The sequence below is a fragment of the Ictalurus punctatus genome, chromosome 6, assembly GCF_001660625.3.
Source record: "Ictalurus punctatus breed USDA103 chromosome 6, Coco_2.0, whole genome shotgun sequence".
NCBI classification, from domain to species: domain Eukaryota; kingdom Metazoa; phylum Chordata; class Actinopteri; order Siluriformes; family Ictaluridae; genus Ictalurus; species Ictalurus punctatus.
Window position 1 is genome coordinate 29,172,972 of NC_030421.2, and position 17,807 is coordinate 29,190,778.

Consider the following 17,807-nt stretch of genomic DNA (forward strand, 5'->3'; position numbering starts at 1 on the left):
TGTGTGTCAGCTGCAGCAGACTGGTCGTTCTGCACAGCAGAAGGTTCTGACAGTCCTCTCATTTTGCCACTTCATCCGTAAACAGCTTTTATTTGTTGCTCTTTAACCAGCTGTCTAAACAAAACTCATTTAGAAGGGCCATGGTGAATATATTTAACAAAATCTACTTTATATTACTTATATTTAACATGAGTCATGTTTGCTATATTTAATATTCACAGATGTACTTCGACCTCTTTGACATAATCCAAGTGTGTTTGATCCCTGATATCCAGGGCTTAAGAACAATGACTTCATCCTTCAAAGGCAGTTTACATTTCTGCTTAATTTTGGATTGGATCAAATTTAAGAAAACGTCTAGTTACCCATCATTAACTTAGCCAGGTTGAATTTTACAAAAGGCCACCCACCTTAAATGAGCTAACCTTTCAAATAATCTGGAAGTAGTCTTATCTGGGAATAGAATAATAATAATAAAAAAAAAATAACTCCTCAGCTCAGCTAAGGTGTTAAACAAAACTTCTCAAGGCACGCTATAGGTCCATGTAGCTCAATATTGTACGGCAAATCAGTTTTTGGATATGAAAATAAGCTCCTAAATTATTTTGTTATTAAACAGAAACACAGGTCAAGGGAATACCTGCATATTTAATATCCTCCCATAGGATACGATTACTGATGTGTCCATGGATACGGTCAAAACCACATACTAAATAAACCAAATCACTGTATAGTAATATACTAAATAGTAGGCTACCAAATGTCCTTCTAAATCCGTCGGTGGTAAATATGGTGTGCCTTACTTTTTTGCCATACTGTAATACACATGTTTGGATGTTTCCATGGCAACCAGTGAGCGTTATCATACTATCCTAACGCGAGGTACTCTGTAGTAGGCCTACGTCAGTAGGATATGTTAGTGTAGGACAGGTGCAGCAAAGCCCAGTCTAGACAGGAGCACAATAAACTTTCCATCATGATAGCGAATGCCAACTTTAAAGTAGGCTAAATTAATACCTAGAATGTATTTTCAGTTCATTTAATTCTGAAGTATTGGACTCCCATGATATTTTGCTTTTGAAAATAACGTAAAACGTCCACATTGCAGTAGGCATAAATAAAATATAGGCTAGCTTATATTATAACTGACAGACCTGTGTTTGTTTTCTGTATTTGAACATTTATAGAAAATATTCTATTTAGATGGGTTTTTTTTCATATAGGTTTTTTAATATTCTGTTAGAAAATAGAAATCTAGGTCCTTTCAGAGAGCTGTGCTATTGGCTAATGCATGTTTAGGCCATGCAGCTGGTTTGTGCATTATTCAACTTCATTTTTACTGATTAGTCATATGTTGTTTAATATCCTGAGGTTGTCTCTTATAATATGGACTGCGTCATTCGGTAACTAAAAATTGGATAAAATAAAACAAGCCTATGAAGGAGAACTTGTGCTGTAATAATTATTGTTTTTATGTCTTAATAACTCAGTTAATATTGAACTCCACTAGAAATGAAATAATGTGGACTACATTGAGCATCATAAGGTTTACCTAGATGCAAAGTGAAGCATTTTAGAACGATGACGTTTTCATTAGGGTAGTTGCTGTAGTGGGTGCAGAAGTTCTTGCCAGGCTTGTTGTTTACTGGCCATGTGCTCTGTCTCAAGAGTCCAGGCGCAAAGCTGCTCGTATGTGCATAGCAAATAAGGCTTTTCATGTTATTGTAAATATTGGTACATCCTTTGAGCTGTATGGGAAACGACTTAAGAGAACTTTGCAATTGTGCACGTGTTTTTTCTCCCTTTTCTCCGTCTGTATTTTCAAGATTGTCTGATCCATTTGAATGCGCCCTCGCTCCTGTTTTTAAATGGCAATGAGAGCGCTATTAGGAGGAGGCACGTGTCCTAATGAGGTCTTTTTCAACCCACTGAATGGACATAAGCACCCTGCTGCGAGCCCTGCTAGCCCTCAAGATATTTAATCCCTCCTGGATGGGCTTAGTGTCAGGAGAGGCCAGTCTGAGGACAGAGCCCTATAGCGTTGAGCTCTCGAGTGCAGGTAGACGTATAAAAGCAACAAGTCGATGTAAGAAACGCACTCAGTCACAAGTCACTGTTATCCGCTCAGACTTTCTAATAAAGCAGTGATGGAGGACATGCTGTTTGACTTTGACCAAGATGCAACCACGGACTTCGCCTTCTGGGGCGAAATGGACCCTAACTTTCAGTTTCAGTCCCAGCTCGACTCGCTGCTGTTCGATGGCACGGCAATAACAGGTGAACTGTCTCCGTGGTCTTCCTTCGGGTGTCAGTCCGTGTTCCCCGAAGCGCAGCTCGCTTTCCCGGAGCTGGAGTCTCGCTCCCCGCGGGCTGAGGCGGACAGCGGTGCTGCAGAGGAAGAGCTAGAGGAGCAGAAGCGGGGGAAGCTCAGGCCGCGCCGCCTCGCCTCCAACCATCTCGCACACCATCAGCATCATCACCAGCATCAGCACCACCCGTACCGCGTCCAGCGCCACGCCGCCAACATCCGCGAGCGCAAGCGCATGCTCAGTATCAACTCTGCGTTTGAGGAGCTGCGCTGTCACGTGCCCACGTTCCCCTACGAGAAGCGACTGTCCAAGATCGACACCCTGAGGCTGGCCATCGCCTACATCGCCCTGCTCAGAGAGATCCTCGTGTCCGGCTGTGACCCCAAGACCTATGTAGACGAGTGCATGAAGAATGGCTACAAAAATCAGACTAACGCCATCTGGAACACGAGCGGTGAGGATCGATCCTGCTTTTTTCTAATGCACATTCATCAATTATAACCGATTCAAATTCTAGAATACCATTTTGATCTACTTTGAATGATTCATAGTTAATACATTATTGTTTTCATGATTGGGTCGTAAATGATTAACTTTTTAATCTTGTTCAAGATCGAAAGATTTTAAACTCATAAAGATCAAGGTAAAAGGTGTTTTAAACATCTATCCTTCACAATTAAATACAGTATTTCAGATAAATAATTCAAATCTACAGCACCATATTTTTGCCTGTTCCAGCTCACTAAAACTACACTATTACCTTGAATAGCACAAAATATTATTATTAGCACCAAATTCGTACCATTACAATTTAGTAGTAGTTTTATTTCACTTATTTAATAATACCCAGTGATTACTGCTCAGTGATCAACCCTGGACTTTTGGAGAGGCCTATGTTTCAGCTGAGAAAGGTTCAAACTTACTAAAATGACAGCAGCTAACACATCATGTTCACTTCTTAGAGGAACTGCGTGTTCCAGCCCACGATACCTACACTTTACTTTGAAAGATAATCGTTCAAATACTTCATTCAAATCATATTCATTTTCATTAATGTGTGAATCGGTTTAACATTTCATGCAAATCATGCTTCCACAAGTCATCCATTACAGGATATGAAAAATGAACATTTAAGTCCCACACCAATCACTCGACCCTGTTCCCTGAACACATTAACCTCTAAGAAATATTTGGAACATCCTACAAGTCACAGTATGACAATCCCTACTGTTAATAATAACGGTTTTAATAGAAATACATGTAAAACAATATATATATATATATATATTTAATAAGCATGATTATACAATACAAAAATACTTAATAGCACGCACAACAAGTGTGTATGCACAGATGTCAGAGTGTGAAAATGGAATGTGACTGAATGGAACATTTCATATTTAAAATGATTTGTATATAGTGAAATGGTTATTTATATGTAACAATTATTTGGAAAATGTAACATTTAATTTGACTTCATTTCTAGTTAAGATTTCTTTTAGTTGTAAAGATCATTTTGCCTCAAAATTGCTGTTTACTGAATTTCAAATTCTTCTATTTAATAAGCAATTTAATGAAGGACCTGACACGTGGAAAACCATGGCAAGCACGAGTTATACGATCTCCACTTAATTACTTTTTCTTAAGAGGGAATATGCAAATATCTCGGTGCTTATTTGATTCTAAATAAGGCTCCGTCACTTAGACACTGGCAAACAGTCGGGTTTGTTGTTCATTATTTAAAGCATGTTTGTTGTTTTATTCCGATCTGTCTGATTCTTGGCTTTTGTGCTCAAAAGCTTTGTGGCAACAAAAGTACTTCATCTAAGCTCAATATCCAGCCTGTGTATTTTACTTAAGCATGTCTCAGTGCACAATCTCTTCGAGGGAAACATTTTAATGAATAACTGGCTCCTATTGTTAGTCCTGGCTCTAACAAGCCTTTGAGTGTTTCATTGGTCATTAAAATGTATCTAAAAGGTTTACATTTGTCCTGCTTTTGTCTCCTTCACCTCCAGATCTGACAGCTCGTCTTTCTTGGATAAAGTGGGATTAGTTTGCGGGACAGACTTGCTCGGCTCGGGGGGGGGGGGGGGGATCCTTCTTCCCCCCACCGCACTGGCAGCTTGGCATCATGGCACACTGACATCTGCACATTTCTCACCAGGTCGCACGTCTGCACTTGGCACCCGGGATGCTTTTTATATTCTAATTTATTGTGGGCAGAGAATGAGACTCAGTGTTTTGCTGTGCCACTCCAGTCGTGTGTTAATGATGAATGAGACCAGGTTTAAGTCTTGGCATGGCCTAGACACTTGTCTCTGTGGGAGATGAGAGGATCGCTAAGGATCTCGGAGCGCCTGTTTAAGTGTTTTGTATGCGTTTCAATATGGTCGCAAGCTGATGGGTGAGAATTTGCAGCATGCCCATTGACCACATTTACATGAAAGAGTAGTATTGTTTTGCACTGATTACACAAATTGAAAATGTTAATTATAAAACTGTTTAAAAAAAACAAAAACAAAAAAAAAAAACACTTACTGCAACTTTAAACATTATTTATATATTTATGACCTTTTCAATTATTTATGAAGGCTATCTTATTTATTAACTGTCGGTTTTTCTTTGTAAAGGTGTTCAAAATATTTTGGTGTAAACCTTAATACCTCTTCCGATATTTCCCATTAAATATCCTAACAGATGCACATCTCAGTGGATGAATTTATTTCTCCATCTTTTCATCTGATTTAAAAAAATAATAAAAATAGAAAAGCCGAGCATGTTTTTATTATTATCTCCCTTTATGAATCCAGTAAATTTTTTTTTAAGGTTTAATGGTAAAATAATTAATGTACCCCTGCAGTTAATGTGCATTAGTACAGGTGCATATGTTTGCATTGGCCCAGAAAAATCAGTTCCACTATCCACATTGAATTCACAGCTGTCCCGTGCTAGCACATTGCCGTTCGCTCACAAGACCGTGCTTGCTTTACCGATTTCCCTTTTACTGAAGGCTAACTCGGGGGACCTCCGAGACCGCACTCAGTCCCCTAACAGAAAGCCGGAGCACAATGAGGGACAGGATTTGGTCTTTGGTTAACACACACAGACACACACACATTTGTTCATAATATGATGAATGCTTATGCTTCCTAGTGTGCTTATAAAAATGAGAGCAGGTGAAAAAGCTCAGTCTCAGAATACACCTGGGTTGCAGGTGAGACGTGGGTTATGTCTTTTCTCTGTGCTGTCCTGTAAGTGGGATTTCTTAGTTGTTAATGGCCCTCGGTGGAAATAATTACGCAGCCGTATAGAAAGGTATGGGAAGTTCATTATGGTCACAGTCGAACTTAAAGCTTTAAATGAACTGAAACTTAACTTTAGAGTTCGTCTTTGGGTTTCTCCGTCCTCTTGTGGACTCGGACAGTCCAGTCTCATGAGTTTTGCTTTGCTCTAGCTTCACCTCTTGAATGAATATCATTCTTTTGACTGCATACACTCCTGCTGTTTTACACAGCCTCTGCGTCCATGCGCTTACAAAAGTTTGGACGGACCGCCGAGTCTCTCAGGCCTTGTCTTGAGAGATTGGTACTTAATTTATACGTTTGGCTGACTCCTTCCTCCAGGGCGATGTGCTTAACAGCACCTCGACTCCATCTCCGGGCGCAGCAGCAGGTGTGTGATGGCTCTTTCAGTCCCAGCCATTGATCAACCCAACATTATCCCTGCTGTACTATTGCCATAACAGAGGCTTCAATTACACCACATACACAGTGTGCTTCTCCGCTTACATGTTGTGTGGCCCAGGAGGACGCTGTGTGTCAAGTGTTACGCGCTGTCTGAATGATTTACACTTCTAGGTAGAGGTAGAGCTCTGCGTCCTCATCGGGGACTCGTTCTGCTGTATGGATCAGGGCGATGATTCAGTTTTGATGTCATCTGGGTAGGTAAAAATGTATTTTTTCCATGTCCCCCGTCCCCCTCCCCGCCAATTTGTGAGTGGCAGGACTTGCAGTAATTGGACGTAATTGATCCATGGTGCATGATTACTCGTCTCCCTCTAGTGGAATGCCATGATTTGTGTTTGTTCCAAGCTGCCAGGTGCTAAAGAAAGGTAGTATAGATCAGATGTTTCATATGACCGATCAGAACGCAACAACAAGTGATGATACTACAACCGCGGTGTGAGCCATGCCTCGTAATTCTTAAAAAAAAAAAAAAAAAAATGCAAATTTTTTTTTTCTAAGAAAACATGCATTTAACCATTAAAAAGTCTTTAACCCACCTTAGGTAATAATACCAAATTTTTCCAAGATTTCTTTGCTGGAAAATGACCTTAAAAAATGTTTGATCTTAAATGAGAATCAGGGATGAAAGCGACAGGGTTTAGCATAGAAACAGCAAGTACACAAAATGTGTTGTGCGTTCAAAGTGATCTCATCCGTCAATATCGCAAGGTCATTAAAAGTAAAGAAAAACTCAACCGAGAGGTGGGCTTGCTTTACTTCTTCGGGAAATATTCAGGAAATCTGGATGATCTGATTTCCTGGTGAACTTGTCGAATATTTTCCATAGCCTATAAAAGATCTTTCAAGCATGAATTGTTAAACAGATCTGCACAATAACATTTTTACAGTATCTAAATAACTTTATTTCAAGGTAAAGCGTCGTTCTAGTTAGCTAGTACAGGCTAAAATGTGGTTTCAAGTGCTGTAGATTTGGGTTGTTTATCTGATATACTGTATATAACGGTGAAGGACACTATGTTTAAAACACCTTTTACTTTTAGTTTACATACATAATTCTAACTGTAACATATGTATGGCACATAAATGGCACCCTAGTGGTGCAATCACTCACACAGAAATGGATGGAGATATCTTTTTTCATACTTCATACATATATCTTCATCCCGCTAACTGTATCATGTTCCAGATTGTTTATCAGTTCGCGAGGTTTGGTGATCAGTCTGCGAATGAGGGCAACAACAGGAAGCTTTCTATACACAAAGAGACAGGTGTGTTTACGGCGTCTCCTTCAGAACCATCATGCTTTTATACCATATAAACATAATTATATTCGTCTGGATCCTTTGTCACAAATCAAACTACAGTGTTCATTTCGTTTGCATACAAACAGTTTCAACAACTTATAGCCAAACAATACTGTCTGATCTCTGAAGAGATTCATTTGACTCGGAGTGGATGTAGCTGGATGGTTTGAGCTTATTCAACGACGTCATAAGAAAAGGTACATATGGTACAAACACCACCTCTAACCCTAGCCTTTGTGACGTGAACTGAGTCACGCAAACTGTTACACAACTGTAAGTGTGAAACCAAATTGAACAGAATTATTGGATAAATGTATCCATTTAAAAGTACATTCTGAATTTACATTATTTCTGTAAAGCTGTTTTATAACAAATGTCCATTGCTAAAAGTGCTATACAAATATTTAAAATCTGAATTGAAATACAAATCATCAACTACAGCTTTATCTAGACAATATGTACATCATTTATCATCTATTATAAATAACCGAGTATGTTTAGAAGCATTACTTATAGCTACACTTTAGCTTTTTAGCTTCATTATATCAAGAAAGATGTATAATATGCTATAAAGATATAGATAACGGTATATAAAATTGCATATTATGCCACAGTGATGAATAAATGATTATTCATACAGAACGGATTAATTGAAACCAACATGGACCGGATCGATCATGCATACATTGTATGTAAGGCAAGGGTTTTGAAGATTAATAGTGAGCAAAACAAAAACAAAGAAAAGGTCTGGTCTAATTGCTGAGAACATACTTTCCCCATTAGTGGTTAAGATTAAGGTTAGATAGTTTGTGCTTTTTTGCAGAAAACTGGCTAAATTGCAATTGCAAAAAAATGGTTTTGCGTGGTCTTTTGCAGTGATGTTTGTTGGTGATTGAGACCTTTTAGCTGTACTCATGTTCGACACCCGTGAATCGAACAGGACTTTGGTTGAATGCACGTTGTGATGACGTCACATGGCGCATCTTGGTCCAAATCTGCTGTAATTTTGAAAAACTGCAAGCTCCTCCTTAATTTTTAGCTAATTTCAGTGAACACACACACAAAAAAAAAAAAAAAAAAAATCGAGAATTCCTGGAAAGACCGATTAACATTGAAGAGTCTATACACATTACTCTGTTTAAATTATTTTAGAATTTATAATGAGAACATTTGTCCCTTTAGTGGACATCACACATTTTGTTATGTGTTTAGTCGCTGAGCAAGAAAAAAAAAATCGTTCGTATTTCTTCCTAAAATCCCTTCACTTTATTCTTAACTGATATTTCAAGAGATGACGCTAAATCAATTAGATTAGAACACAAAAGCGTCTCTGTATGAACAAGTGCAGGATTTTGTGTACTGTCTTACTTTTGCGTAAGGACTTCAGACTTGCACTTGACTGTAAATGTCCGTCTTGCGTTTACACCAATTATGGCCCCGTTATTCACTTGTGCCTGGCCAATCAGCAGGGTAAACAGGTTGTGTTTGCCCAGGCTCAGTGGGGGAGTCCTGGCCACCTGGTCGCACTGTGCTGTGAGCCTGAGGCTAACCTTGGCACTAGGGTCACAAGTGTACGTCTCATTAAAATATACTGCTAAGAAAAGGGTGTGTGAGAGAAGAGGGAGCGGTGTGTACATTTACTGCAGTAATGAGCTACAGACTCCAGTCAGTGCTTCAAAGCTTCTAATAACTAGAATTTCCCATTAAAAGTTTAATAGTGAATGAAATAATGAATGTTACGTGTTGACAGAAGGTAGAAAATGGCTCATGGTTGGAAAAAGCTGTGAGAATCACAGAGGAGGCTACTGACAGCCCTGACGTCATCACAAGCCATGTAGAATTAAAAAAACATAAATATTACTTAAAAAAATAATGGAAGATTAAAAAAATTTTAAAAATTTAAAAAATTCTTTAATAATAATCTGAAGAATAAAGTGAAATAACATACACTGTAGAAAATAAAGGTGCCAGAAAAGCTTCTTTAAAGTGGTGTCATTTTGGTTCCGTTGATTTTCAGTCCATAATTATTTAATATTTTATTTGCTGTTTCCATGGAAAAACCAAAGAATCATTTTCAATCACTTTCAATCAATCAATCAATTTCCTCATGACAAACCAGCAAAATACTTAAATATCCATCAGTCAAAATGTTCTTTAGATCTACAACCTAGCAAACCGCTCTAAAGCAGGGGTCATCACCTGGCGGATGCAGGGAAAGTATTTCAGCGAACCGAATCGAATACTGTACTCAACCACCATGGCTGAACATATGAAACTGTACAGTACATCATGGGGGGGGACAAAAAAAAACTGTAGGGTCAATCTAGCTTTCCAAGATGATCCAGCTCAGCTCCTGTATCAGTTTCTCGGTCATGATCGATCACATGCATTTGTGTAAACGATTTACCTGAAGATGATTCTCCACTACAGCTTCAAAACATACGTCTCATCTGTTGAGAGACTGTTGCACATTAACATGAAAGTGATTAGATGAAATGCTACTACAAAACAAAAATCCTTTGAAATTCTCTTTTAAAAAAAAAAAAAAAAAAAAAAAAAAAAAGGTATGACCTAATCACTAATGGTATGCATGAACAGGTAGCTGCTTTGTATGCAACATTTTTAATATACCTCTGCTCTAAAGAATAATTTTCTGCCACATTGTTTGCGATTGTTGTAGACGAACCGTTTCTCAACTGTCAAGTAAACAAAAAATACTGATACGTGAAAGTTGAAATTATTCAATATACAGTACAAGTCTAGAATCGGGAGTGAGAAAGGAAACGTGTGTTTATTCATTCATACAGTGCAAGTAACAGATGTGTCTAATATATTTCTGTCCTGATGGATCACAAATAGGGCTTCCTTAAAGCCAACCAAATGGAACCTACCAAACACTGATCTATTATTGGTTTACACTAGTCTAGCATGCTTTAACCTGCACATATATGTGCAAATGAATGTAACTCTTAAGCTTGGTACAGAATCATTTCTCATGCTTCTTTAATCTTTTTCTCTTCTTCGGAGTAAAGAATTGCAGGCTCGGCCTGTCAGAGCCCAATCCAGAGAGTGTGTGATGGAAGCGTTCTGGCCCATTTGCTTCACCTCAGCTGAAATCAAAGCGAGCAGCGGCAGCAGTGTTCTGGGGCCCCTGGCACCCTGGAGAGAAGCCACGCAAAGCCTGCATGATCCAGCCCTGACAGCACACACAGCGGTTGAAGTCTGCATCATATTAAACAAACCTAAATGCTTCAAGCTGTTACACACTCCCTAATGCAACATTTATGAAGGACCCTTTAATGCGTTTTTAAACACACCTTGTCGTGGGGGTAAAAAAAAATGTAAACTGTGGCATGTACAAATCAGAAGTGTCAATTTCCTTGTATATAGGTGTAGCTTATTGATTTACATGAAAAATTCTGATAAACGATGTGGGCATGTAGGCGCTGAACTGTTATAACCATAACATTAGAGATAAAATTAACATCTATTAAAAGGGTTTAACAAGCAGCACTGCATTAAATGAAAGATGATGAAAGTTATAGTATTTATAAGTTCAATATAGAATAAATATAAAGGCCATTAAGCCTTTTTATAGACAGTTTTACTAATTTCAGCCTAGAATTGTCTAATTATATTCTGAATTTATTACTTCAAGCTGAAATGAGAAAATATAGCTTATATAAAATGATATAATATCTTAAAAATATTATACAATAGGCTTAATAACGATTGACTGTTTATATCTCCTACAATGCAAGTAACAACAGAATCCAACTTGTTTCGCAGACAACATTAAACAGAACTTTAAATGGATAAAAAGTACAACGTGGCATTCTTTAATAGATAAAAAATTTTTTAAAAATCTACGTGACAGGAAACTTTTGTGGTACAAGAAATAAAACACTTTGTGCTGTGCTATTAGTGAAAAATAATCAACTTCAGGGTGGTAACAGTAACTCAGCTTCACATTGGGCTCCATCACACTGCCCAGTCACTGATTCATTTCCAATAACAGCATGCTCCCAAGTGTTTTATTCTTCATTCAAGTGTTATATAAATTACTTCTAGGGTCTGGTGTAATCTGAATACCTCACATAGGCATGTTAATGTTTCTGAGATACTAATAAAGCAGACAGAAGTTGGAATTCCTGTGAAACAGTTTGATTTTTTACATTTATTCATTTAACAGACGCTTTTATCCAAAGCGACTTACAAATGAGAAAATACAAGCAAAGCGATATATCAAGCGGAGAGCAATACAAGTAGTGCTACCGTACAAGATCTATAATTGAGTTCTAGAAGAAGCAAAGTGCGTAGAATAGAGGTGTCAGAGCCAGGGTATGTTTATTTATTTATTTATTTATTCTTTTTAAGGATAATGTGTGGTTGGTGTTTTAGGGGTTAGTTAGGTGTTCACAGAAGAGGTGGGTCTTTAGCTGTTTTTTGAAGATAGTGACTGATTCTGCGGTCCAGATTGAGGTTGGAAGTTCGTTCCACCACTGAGGGACAGTTAGTGTGAAGGTTCTGGAAAGGGACCTTGAGCCACAGAGTAGGCACTACTAAGCAACGGTCGTTAATTGATTGTAGATTGCGTTTTTTTTTTACCTTTAGAATCCATTTTCATCCTTTTGAAATAATTCTTCCTTTCCCATAAACAGTCCTTCCAAGATTTTGCGATTGCAGAAATGAACGCAAAATCAAGCAAACTCGGCAATATACAGAGGAGCTTGCAATTTTTTAAAAATCACTGCAGATTTGGGCCAAGACGTGTTATGTGACGTCATCACAACACGCAGTCGGTCAAATCCCTCTTCGATTCATGTACGTCGAACAAGAGTACAGCTAAAAGGTCTCATTTACCAACAAACATCACTGCAAAAAACAATTTCATGCAATTGCAATATCACCAGTTCAAGTAGTTTTCTGCGAAAAAGCACAAAAAAAAAAAAAAACTCGGCAAAATGCATCGCCAATTTTTTAAAAAGCTGCGTTTTAGGTTTTTAGCGTTTTAGGCCGCAACAACAACAAAAAAATTGATTAAAAATCCTGTACGAATTGCATAGAGTGAATAGTACACTCTCGCTTTGGTGCTGCTAAAGCAATTTCTTTGCGTAAAGATGACTTACGATAAACTGTGTGTTACTGTCGGCGGGCCCTTGCCCTTATTGTTGCATCAAAAGGTGCGAATGAAGAGCTTGTGTATCCAAACAGCAGTGTTTGTTGGAAGACGTTTACACTCCGAGTTCACCCAAGTGTGTTACATTCACACCACCTTTACAGCCTGTGCAGCAAAGCACACACTGACACTATGCTACTTGCCTGAAAGGAACAAAAATGGATATCAGCCGAGAGCCAGGACACTATGCTGAAAGGTTCTGTATGTTTTGGCACCACAGGATTAAACAGGTGAGTGTGACGCTGTGCACAGTAGCAGCAGCAGCACAAGTTGATGGCAGTAACACTAATAGCATCTGAGGTAATAGCGATGAAAAACAGCTGCTCTCAGTTTTCCTGCATCATCTGTTCATCTTGGTGTAAAGAACATATTGCATGCATGAGCTCACAAAACCAGTCTGTGCACCTAATCAACAAATGTAAGATGCACAAACACACAGAGCCCATCTGCCTTCACTTACAGTAGGATCAGCCCGGTTCATTTCAGGCAAGGCCTTATACGTTGAGCCATAGGATACATCTGGACTGTAAAACCACTGATCACGTCCTACAAATCATCTCCTTTATGGATCACACCTACTCTTCCTTCTTCATACGGCATTCATAAGCAAGATCATCCACCAACCTACACAGTACCCACCTTTGTCCTACTAGATTGTTCGAGGAAACGTCGATTGGAGGTGCCAGCGCTGCAAAAAGTCACTGGTTTTCTCCTGTTTCCTTTCTATTTATTGCAGCCTGAAAGCAGCCGCCGCAGCCCTCTGCCAAAGCATATGACAGACCTCTGCAGAAAGGATTTCAGCTTATTAAAGAGTTCCAGGCCATGTGGAGCTGATTTAGAGGTGTCAGGGAGATGTAAACACGTCATCTTAGCAGAGTGAAATATGGCATTACACATCTTTGATCTGATGCGGGTCATCTCTAGGGCCTGCCCGTCAGTTCAGGAGAATAAGAAGAGTACCTATGAAGATCAGTGAGGAAATATGTATGGCATTATACCGGCCGTCACGAGCTCATGTTCCAAAGGAGCTGCAGCATCCATATGGAGTCTCTCTGAAGCTGTCGGGGTGATGGAGGAATGCAGGGTGAAGGAAACAGGACTCTCATCTTCTTACCAAGACTGAATGGACAGATGACGTTTAAATTATGTCTGGGATGTGGTACCTTCAAAAGGCAGGAATCATTTAAATGCAATTCGTGGTTAGAGTCAATTTTACATGACGTACATTTGTATGTACGTACTGATAAAAAGGTACCTAGCGCTGGAATTGTAGTGAAGGACACTGTGTTGGATGTTCATTGTTGCATTCAGTGCTAGTGTATGCACAAATCTCTGATAGGGATTTTTTTTTTTTTTTTTTTTTGCCAAAAACATTCACAAGGCATCTGGTTGAGACCAGAGGTGCACCGGGACTGGGATCCCACAGGACGTTAACTAAATTGCAAGCAGGTGATTTTTACTTTCAGACATGAAGCTTGTGGAACAAAGACAGACCGTGTCGAGATGAACGTGCGACATTGGAAATTGTACAGTATTTACAGTATCCTTAGTAACTGTCTGGTCAGGGTAATTGGGCTAATAGTTAAATTAGGCTAATAGTTTGGGAAATAGAACCAGCTAAATTTGTTAGAAAATATCATGGGCAGGTGCGAACAAATATATTAACTGTTCAAGCTGGATAAAAAAAAAAAAAAAGTCCTGTGTGACAGTGATGAGTTCATATTTAATCAAAACAAAACAAAAAAAAACTTCTAGGCCACACCCACTTTCCGGTTTAAATCTGAATACAGATACAGCTATTTGGAGCGCTAAACAGATACAGATATTGTCACTGCATTACTCCCCTGGTCTCTAGATAGCTAGGTATATTCTCATCTGTCATGCTTTTACTTGTTGATGTTAAGGTCAATACTACAAATTAGTCTTTGTGGACCATCATTCATCGTTTGTTTTGTAAAAGGTGTTTTGTTGCATTATTTGGAATTTTACTTCTATTGTATTTATTTGATATCTTTCTTCCCTTTCTAAAACCATCTTGCACTTGTTTCAGGTCTACTGGTGAAAACCCAGCCTTGTCGAACTTGTATCGGCCCATTTAACTGCCTTTTTTTTTTTTTACCCCAGAAAACACTGGCTAGGATTTTAAAGGGCGGCTCTTGGGTCAGAAACCATAAATTCTAAAGATTAAGGTCTATGAATGATCTCCATCGTGTGCCAGTCTGCCAGCAGTGTAACTGCTGCTTAGAATATAAGCATGGAATAATCCAGGTCTAATAGGCAGTTTTGTAAAGTATTTTGAGATGATTTCTCTTACATAGTTCAAGACGACTTCGGAAATTATGCTGCCAGTAGTGATTATCAAAAAACCTTTCTTTCTTTTTTTTTCTTAAATTGAAGACTGGACCAGGCTTAAGGTGTGGCAACGAAATACATTCCTGAACAACTTGCAATTCGTATCATTCTAAAGCTCTGCTACACGGTCAACTTCCCAGACATCGTATCAAACAAAACAGGCTACTGATTTTCCCAAAAGCATCATACAAGTTCGTGCAGAACAACAGTAGATCAAGCGTGTCTTTCAGGAGGTTTTCTCGTGGTGAAAATGATCTTAGTGTTCTGATATATTTAAAGTTTAGATCCTGGAATATACTGCGGAATATATCACTGTACTCTCTGTGACCATCTCAGGGACCTCAATGCCCATGTGCATTACATGTGCAAACGTGAATGAAATATCAAAAGGAGATGCATTTCACAATTTAAAACCTAACAAATCTGACCACGCTTCACCAGTATATAAAACATCCAACAGCCTCTTCTAAAGCACTGGACGCTGGTAAAAGAAATCTGACATGCATTATTATTGTCTTGTACAAGGAGACAGTCCAGACTGCACATTGAAGCGGCAGAACTTGTGAGGCTTTGCCAAAAGTTCAGCACAACAGGCCGCCTTGGACATGTGGTTGGGGTATTGTGAAAGACTGGACATTTTTTTTCCCCTGGAAAACAACAGGCAGAAGACTTTCATCATGGTTGAAAGAATAGATTCGGAGGAACACATCAGAAGGTGCACCTCGACTGTAAGCCTATTTATTCTTTTTTTTTTTTTTTTTTTTTTTTTTTGTCTAACATGAACCCAAACTAGTACATAAGTGAATTTGGAGGATTTTTATTTTTTATTTTTTTACTTTTAATAAAATAAAAACAAATAAATCAAACACATGGGCTATCGCACAGTTAGGAGGGTTTTGATTTGTTTCTCAAATGAGGAAATATAGGACAGGACATGTGCAATGAGACAAACAAACTGGGATCAGTTTATTAACTGCTGCTTAACTAGCTAATGATTTTGGTTTTTGAAGAGGAATAGTATCAAAAGAAAAGAAAAAAAGACTTAACAAATGAACAAACCGGTTAGTGTAAATATAACAGACTGGTCAGAAAAAGCTTCCGCCCTTAATGTTGCCCTTCTACTACTACTACTACTACTACTACTACTACTACTTAAGACAAAACAGATTTTTGTTGTCCTGTAAGCTATTCTAAGATTTATTGCAACGTGTTGTAAGATTTGATCAAAGTCCTAAATGTTCTGCGCTGTGCGATGTTTTCAGACATCAGTAAAAAAAAAAAAAGTTTTAAAAAATCCTTAAAACAGTGTAGTGAATAGAGTGTTTCAGACACACCTGTTCTCCCCCCCCCCTCTTCTTTTTTATAAATTATTTTAATTGACTATTAATTGACTGTGGGAGAATTCGTTAAAAGCATCATATGGTTTTGTGATTTTAATTATGATAACCCACAAAAGGCGCATTACTCACTTGGATGAAAAGACGCCTGAAGGCCACGGTCAGGAACTGTGAGAAGCGGATAACGCGAACGATAAAGCCACGTGCGACGCGCAAGGTGTAAAACACCTGACGTCATATATGAGCGACTACAGCGCGCAGCAAGAAAAACGAAAACGAGAGTCAATCAGTTTAACTAACAGAGAATGTCACTTAATGGCCATGTTGAAAGTCTATTCGTTGTAGTTTTTAAACATCGGCATTAAATAACAACAACAACAACAACAACAACAACAATAATAATAATAATAATAATAATAATGTGTATTAATTCAATTACGCCTAAATTATTAAACACCCAAAAGCGTGTATTGCCACACTGATGATGATGATGATGATGATAACGATGACAATAATAATAATAATAATAATAATAATAATAATAATAATAATAATAATGTGTAGCCTATAAGTCAATTAGGCCTAAATTATTAAACACCCTAAAGCATGCATTGCCGCACTGATGATGATGACGATGATGATAATAATAATAATAATAATAATAATAATAATAATAATAATAATAATAATATATGTATTAATTCAATTAGGCTTAAATTATTAAACACCCCAAAAGCGTGTATTGCCGCACTTATAATGATGATGATGACGACGACGATAATAATAATAATAATAATAAGAGGAAGAAGAAAAATATTGTTGTAACAATTTCAAGATGCATTAATACCGAAATATTAGTTTGAATACAGGACCATCGGGTATATATATCGGGTGAGGCAGGGCATTTTATTTATTTATTTATTTATATTACCGATAATTGCTATAAATTATTGTATACTATGGACACAACAGTATTTTGCTTGTATTTTCTCATTTGTAAGTCGCTTTGGATAAAAGCGTCAGCTAAATGAATAAATATGAATGTAAAATGTAAATTTGACATGTAGCCAATGATTTAATTGATCGGAGGTAGCTACAGTGTTTCAGTGGTTGGTGGCGGGTTTTGTTTTTTGTAAAGAACTGTTATCCTGATGATAGATCATAGTTACTACTACTACTACTACTACTACTACTACTACTAATAATAATAATAATAATAATAATAATAATAATAATAATAATAACAACCAGATGCATAATAATAATAATAAGAAGAAGAAGAAGAAGAAGAAGAAGAAGAAGAAGAAGAAGAAATAAGTTATTATTGTTATTATTATTATTATTATTATGAAGAAGAATTGTTGTTGTTGTTGTGAATTGATGGATTGTCGGCTGTGCTTATCTTATATGGATTAGAAGCTATTTAGAAAATATTTATCTTCCTAAAGTCAGGCTGCTCGTCTGACGTCTCTGCAAAGACAGTGTAACTTAAAACTGGTCCCTCCTGTGTATTTGTCAGCCAATCGGACGCGATGAGACCTCCCCCTCCATCTATTTAGCATCAGAGACTGGGATAA

At 37.8% G+C, this 17,807-nt stretch overlaps 1 protein-coding gene and 1 long non-coding RNA gene across 3 annotated transcripts in view; one reads left to right on the forward strand and one right to left on the reverse strand.

Annotated features, from left to right (window-relative positions):
- Window positions 1–16,566, reverse strand: part of LOC108266783 (uncharacterized) — a 52,126-nt gene extending 35,560 nt beyond the window's left edge. The window contains exon 1 of the long non-coding RNA XR_001812952.3: window positions 16,363–16,566. This is a non-coding gene — a long non-coding RNA (uncharacterized LOC108266783). The remainder of the gene's footprint in view (window positions 1–16,362) is intronic.
- Window positions 981–7,642, forward strand: LOC108266782 (fer3-like protein). 2 transcript variants are annotated; one of them, XM_053681095.1, is made up of 2 exons: window positions 981–2,763; window positions 7,245–7,642. In XM_053681095.1, the coding sequence occupies exons 1-2, from the start codon at window positions 2,148–2,150 to the stop codon at window positions 7,271–7,273; spliced, it is 645 nt and encodes a 214-aa protein (XP_053537070.1). In that variant the 5' UTR covers window positions 981–2,147; the 3' UTR covers window positions 7,274–7,642. The 2 variants fall into 2 exon arrangements, with proteins under 2 accessions (XP_053537070.1, XP_017325997.1); XM_017470508.3 differs by lacking the exon at window positions 7,245–7,642 and adding an exon at window positions 4,328–5,354.
- Window positions 16,567–17,807: the final 1,241 nt, after the last annotated feature.